Source organism: Arachis ipaensis, chromosome B03 (genome assembly GCF_000816755.2).
Source record: "Arachis ipaensis cultivar K30076 chromosome B03, Araip1.1, whole genome shotgun sequence".
Lineage (NCBI taxonomy): Eukaryota > Viridiplantae > Streptophyta > Magnoliopsida > Fabales > Fabaceae > Arachis > Arachis ipaensis.
In genome coordinates, this window is record NC_029787.2 from 6,669,741 (window position 1) to 6,676,317 (window position 6,577).

General features: G+C 33.5%; 1 protein-coding gene across 2 annotated transcripts; it reads left to right on the forward strand.

Annotated features, from left to right (window-relative positions):
- On the forward strand, window positions 39-3,075 carry LOC107628936 (glutamate-1-semialdehyde 2,1-aminomutase, chloroplastic). Of its 2 annotated transcripts, none has more exons than XM_016331579.2 (3): window positions 39-381; window positions 1,392-1,581; window positions 1,664-3,075. In XM_016331579.2, exons 2-3 carry the CDS (start codon window positions 1,417-1,419, stop codon window positions 2,903-2,905), a joined length of 1,407 nt encoding a protein of 468 aa, XP_016187065.1. In that variant the 5' UTR covers window positions 39-381; window positions 1,392-1,416; the 3' UTR covers window positions 2,906-3,075. The 2 variants fall into 2 exon arrangements, with proteins under 2 accessions (XP_016187065.1, XP_020973604.1); XM_021117945.1 differs by having other exon boundaries at window positions 88-366.

Here is a 6,577-nt window from a genome sequence, read left to right on the forward strand (position 1 = left end):
AACTATTTTGAACCGATTTGTACATTGTTTGATTCGATTTGCAATTTTATTTTTTAAAACAAACGGAACCAAATCGAACCGCATTCCAATAAACATATCAATAAAATAACCTAAATTCCCAAATGTCCTCAGCGCCGCACAGAGTACCTCAACAATAGTCACATCTATCAAACCCTATCATCACTCGTCACTTTTCTCTTCTCCCACAGACTCACAGTCTCACCCGACGTCCGCTGTTCACAACGCCTAAAGTTTTGCGCAATTTACTACCCTTGGAGCTCCGTTGTTAGTGCATCGTGAGTTTTTGACACGGTCGGGCATTGCCCTTCGTCTGACCAGTTTGCGGTGTTGTCTTCCTCTTCTTCAGTTAGTGCATTTGTGGTATCATTTTCTGATTTTGTATTCTTTAATTTTTTTCTGTCTCTATTTTTTTGACGATTTTTCGGGCAGTAATTAATTTGTTTCTTCAGACAGTTGTTAATTTGCTCCTTTTTTTTTTTTTTTTTAAGTTTTTGCAAAAAAATTTGTTATTATTATTATTATTATCGATGAGATTGTTATTTATGCTAGATTTTTGATGGAATTATTATAAATTTATGTTTTCTTTGTCAGAGTTGCAGAATTGGGAGAAAAGGCTAGTGAGTGTTGTTAGGAGATTAAGAAAGTCAATTAGACTTCTATAGATTAGTATAAGTGTGAATAATTATTCATAATACGATCTTTACTCTCATTTTTATCCAATATTCCTTCTCTGCAATGCTAATTACCGGAGTATTGAGTTTTTCTGTTCATATCTTCACACATCACCGTAAGATTGGAACACTCTTATGTATGTGCTTACTGTATATGCGATTCAATAGCGTTAAATATAATTACATAATACATATTCACATTGATATAGTTTCAATTTAATAGTTGTTGCTTCAAGATATTTGATAGAGAGGGAATTGACTATCTGAGCTTTAAAATTGTAATTATTTTAGCATGATATTTTAGTTACTAATCAATAAAGTACTTCAAAATGTAGAATGCACTCATGTAAATTTATCTAGCATGCTTAAATTATAATCGTTTTTCTCATACTTAAAAGGTCACAATCATTTTATTTTGTTATTTAAAATACAGCAAATTCAATCCAAACTATTTTTAGTGGCTTAAAATTTCTTTACACTAAAGTTGTTACCTGGACCATTTTCTATTAGCAATAGAAATTAGTTATTTAATATATGGATGTAATTAATTTTTTTAATAGGAGTATACAAGGTGTAACAACCTAAAAAAAAATTTAGAAAAGTTATAATGTGAAGGGTGGATTGATAAGGGTGATGTGGCATTTGAAAATCTGCATTATCTTATCATCTGATCTGATCTTGGCACTCCCATTTTTATAGACTTTGAAAGAGAGAAGAGAGAGCAATGGCTGCTGCCACCGCCATTTCAGGAGTTGGCCTGACCTTAGGGATTTCCACCTCCACGGTTCGGAGTCGGACTTCATTGGTCACAATGGCCGTGTCTTTGGACGAGAAGACCAACAAGTCTCTCACACTAACTAAGTCCCAAGAAGCTTTCACTGCTGCCAAGGTTTTTCTCTTCTCTCCTCTCTTTTATGCTATTGGGGAACCGAATTCGGATTAAATTCTTATTCCTTTTCCGTTGTTCATAGGAATTGATGCCCGGAGGAGTGAACTCCCCCGTTCGTGCCTTTAAGTCGGTGGGAGGGCAACCAATAGTGATTGATTCAGTGAAAGGATCTCGCATGACGGATATCGATGGCAATGAGTACATTGACTACGTAGGTTCCTGGGGCCCTGCTATCATTGGTCATGCCGACGATCAGGTGCTTGCAGCTCTATCTGAAACAATGAAGAAGGGAACCAGTTTCGGTGCACCTTGTCTTCTGGAGAATTCCTTGGCTAAGATGGTTATTTCTGCAGTACCCAGCATTGAAATGGTTCGGTTTGTTAATTCAGGCACCGAAGCTTGCATGGGTGTGCTCCGTCTGGCTCGAGCTTATACCGGAAATGAGAAGATCATAAAATTTGAAGGATGTTATCATGGGCATGCGGATCCTTTTCTTGTTAAGGCAGGTAGTGGAGTTGCGACTTTAGGACTTCCTGACTCCCCTGGTGTCCCTAAAGGTGCTACCTATGAAACTCTTACAGCCCCCTTCAATGACTTGTCAGCTGTTGAGAAACTCTTTGAGGATAACAAGGGAGAGATAGCTGCAGTCATGCTTGAGCCTGTTGTTGGAAACTCTGGTTTCATTCCTCCTAAATCTGATTTTCTTAGTTTCCTGCGCAAAATCACCAAGGAGAACAATTCCCTTCTAATCTTTGATGAGGTTATGACTGGATTCCGTTTGGCATATGGTGGCGCTCAAGAATATTTCGGCATAACTCCTGATTTAACAACACTAGGAAAGATCATTGGTGGGGGTCTGCCTGTAGGAGCTTATGGAGGGAGGAGAGATATTATGGAGATGGTGGCACCTGCTGGACCTATGTACCAAGCCGGGACCTTGAGTGGGAACCCTTTGGCTATGACGGCAGGTATACAGACTCTGAAGCGCATTAAGGAGGCAGGAACTTATGAATATTTGGATAAAATTACAGGTGAGCTTGTTCGCGGCATCGTTGAAGCCGGGAAGAAGGCAGGCCATGCTATATGTGGTGGGCATATAAGTGGGATGTTCGGGTTTTTCTTCACAGAAGGACCTGTTTACAATTTTGCAGATGCCAAGAAGAGTGATACGGCCAAGTTTGCAAAGTTCTATTGGGGAATGTTAGCACAAGGTGTCTATTTGGCTCCTTCACAGTTTGAGGCTGGGTTCACCAGCTTGGCGCATAGCCCTGATGACATAGAAAAGACAATAGCAGCTGCAGAGAAGGTTTTCAGGGAGATCTGAATGTTAACTTAGAGTTTTAGATGATTTTTATCTTATTGCTTTTATTTTTGGATCTTGTATCCACTCAGTGTATTATTATTACTAGTAGCTGTAAAGCCGAGTGAATTTAAAGTTTGTAACTATTTGAGTTCATGGTCTTTTCGCCTTCATATAATTTCTCCATTCAAGCATTTGTTGCTGTTTTTCAGAGTAGAACTAAATGATGGCTGTTAAGTTGTTCCTTTAAAAAAAAAAGGTTACCCCGATGATTTTCTATTAGTAATAGAAATTAGTTATTTAATTTAATATATGGATGTAATTATTTTTTTTAAGTAGTTACATCTTATGTATTTTTGGTGTATTCCTACTAAAAAAAAGTAATTACATTTATACATTAATTAGGTACATTTTATATCCTTCCTCTTCTTAGAATTCTTCATCTATTGGCACTTTTAAGATTAATTGTGATGTTAGTTATGCTGGTTCTAGTGATAGTGTTAATTTTGTTTACGTTATTAAAGATTGTAATGGAAATTGACAAAGGTGTTTGAAAATGATTGAGAGTAATAATATTCTTCAAGGAGAATTATTTGTTATTTGGAGAGGATATCTTAACATAGGATGTGAGTCAACGAGATGTTATTTGTGAGATGAATTATGTGAAAGTGTTTAATCTTATTACTAATCACGACTTTCGGTGACAGACATCATGGCAAATATGACTTACAATTTCATCAATTGGAGTTTTTTTCTCCTTGAAAGGAGAATAGTTTTAAACGAGACTGTTTTTCTATTTAAGCAATTCTTTTATTTTTCTTGTTTAACTATTTAAGTCACAAAAAAAACTAATTTTTATTACTAATGAAAAATAATCTAGTAACAATCTAAATAAGTTTTTATGAGAAATGATAGGAGCCAGTAAATTTTGTATTTTATAGTTATTAATGAGTCATCATTAGTGTTTTTAATAGTGTGAGATTTCATTTATAGTGTGATATTTTATCCAATGTGTAAGATTACTCACTTTTCTTTTGTTGGTTAAGTACTGGACAAATTTTAATAAAAATATTGGCCCTAAACTTTCTCTTATGTAAAATGTTAATACAGTTGCAAATATTTTCAGATAAAAATATAGCTTAATTTTTATTTTTATTTATGTGAAAAGATAGTTTATAATAATCTCTAATTAAATATTGGGAACTCGATAAAAGTAACTTGTATATTTATTATATAAAAAAGAAACAATTTTTTATCTATGTAACAAGAATGACTGATCCAATATCATGAAATTTTTGTACACTAACAATGTATGTATAACAAAAACTTAAAAATAAATAATATACCTTGTAAAAGAAAAGAAAATAAAAGAAATAACATACCATTATTAGAGCGATGTAGAATTAATGTGAAATATATATTAAGAAGTAATATAATTATTTGCACTACTTTTTACCAGGACCTTACATGTGATTTTTGCTAATACATTGATCTGAATTATTCTAGACAACTTAGCATAGAATTTGTGCCTATTGTTTTGTACTGAATGGCAATCATAAAAAATAGTAACGGATAAAATCCAGAACATATTCTTTCACATATCCAGATATCCTCTATACCACCAATCTAATTAAACAGGATATATATCGCAAAGTTCTGAAATTTTTTGGTACAAAATTCGCCATGGTACTTCATCCAACTTTATAAATTTTTGTATTTTTTTATTTCACATATTTATTCTGAATTTTTTATTTATATATTTTAACAATTAACTACTATCTAACGTCTTATGTTATTTAACTTTCTCAAAAGATATCAAGCAATGAGAAAACCAAAATTGTTTCTCATACAGTTTCAACACTACGAGTCAATTTACTTATATGTTATGTTATTGGAAGGTTATCATGTGTACCGAAAATACCGGTGTTCCAATTATTTTAATCGTTGATATAAATTATAAAAAATATATATAATACATATTAATTAAGATCAACTATTTTAGTTAGAACATTGGTATTTCCAAGTACACCTGATAACTTTCCTATGTTATTTATTTTACATATATGTATTGATGAAGATAAAGGAGATGCTCTATTGATGATAGAGTTTTATATGGGAATTCAACCTGGCCACATAAAATTAAAATTATATCTATCCTCATAAAGTAATTAAAGTTTAGCTGTAATAATAAGAAAAAAAAATAATGATATAGAATCAAATTATATTTAGTTGTTCTTTATTTAAAGTCACTTAATTATTTTGTTTTGGGTTACTATGATTTTGGTCTTTAAGGTGCAGATTGAAAATTTTTTTCATCTTCGACCTTTTTTTGTCTACAAAATAGTTCCTAAAGTTTAACTTAATTTTAAAATTATTATTTCTACCAAAATTTTAATTTTTATTATCAAACGACCTCTAATTAATATATATATATAAAAGAAAAACAGGCTAAAGAGCTAGGGAACAGGGGAAGAGTTAAACACACCGGAGGAGGTGGGTTTTTCATGGAAGAAGAGGGGGGAAGGGAAGGGGAAGGGAATCCGCTACCACTGCTCTTCGTCGTTTGGTTGCTGGATCTCGCCGCTGTTTTTCGTCGTTCGGTCCTCGTCGCTGCTCATCGACATCGGCGTCAGCAGATCCGCGAGGGTGGACGTCGCGTGCCGTTCTCTCCTTGCCGTTTCTGCTTCTCCTCCTCGCTTGGTCTCCGACCACCGCTGCTTCCGATCAGGTTTGCTGTTTTCTTGGTCCACTTGGCAACCATTCCTATCACTAGAACTGGGATTAACTTAGCTAGGAGCCTTGGTGCTGCTATCATTTTCAACAGAGACCATGCATGGAATGATCAAGTATGTCTTTTTTGTTTTTGGTTTTTTTTTTCTCATTTATTTCTTTCTGAATTTCATGTCATTTTCTTCATTGTAGTGGATTTTTGGGGTTGGACCTTTCATTGGAGTTGCTCACACCGCCATGTACCATCAAGTCAAGGCCTTAATTCATCATCATCATTTCATATGTTTGCTCCTTTCTTTGAATGTTTGATATCGTGGGTGTAAATTGATGGAGAATTTTTTTGTGCTACCATACTTTGTGTTTGTTAAACTTTGAGTTTTTGTTTCTGTTTATGCTTCTATTTTATTATGATTCTAATTCTGATTCTGTTTATCCTTCTGATTATATTAATTTTACTTTTGATTTTATTATTGTTGCTGTTGGTATTGTTGTTGTTCTTCTGGTTAGTTGTTGTTGTTTCTGCTTTATTTTTGGTTAATTTTGGAGAAGAAGGAGAACGGAAATGATATTTTAGTTCGAAAGACGATTTTAAAACTAAGTTAAACTTTATAGACCATTTTGTAGAAAAAAAAAGTTAAAAACAAAAAAAAAATCAACTCCTATATCTTAATTAAGAGCCAAAATCATATTTACTTTATGTTGCTTTTTCTTTTTTCATTTTTACGATTAATTTATTTTCTTCCTTCATTGATTTTTGAGCTTTTTGTAGTGTTTAATTACCAAAAAAAAAAAAACAAAAAAAAGAGCGCCTTAGACTCATAATAAGTGGTATAGTGGGCAGCAACCCATTGGCCAGCGACAAACCCTTAAATAGAGCTCAGATTCGCGACGGATTAGTCCTTGACTTATCGGGTTGTGAGATACCGTGGAAAACCAAAAAAAAAAGAAAAAAATAATAAGTGGTAT

Coding starts and splice junctions, on each gene's coding strand:
- LOC107628936 (XM_016331579.2), top strand. CDS start 1,417: ATGGCTGCTGCCACCGCCATTTCAGGAGTTGGCCTGACCTTAGGGATT. Junction 1,582..1,663: donor AAGCTTTCACTGCTGCCAAG/GTTTTTCTCTTC, acceptor CGTTGTTCATAG/GAATTGATGCCCGGAGGAGT.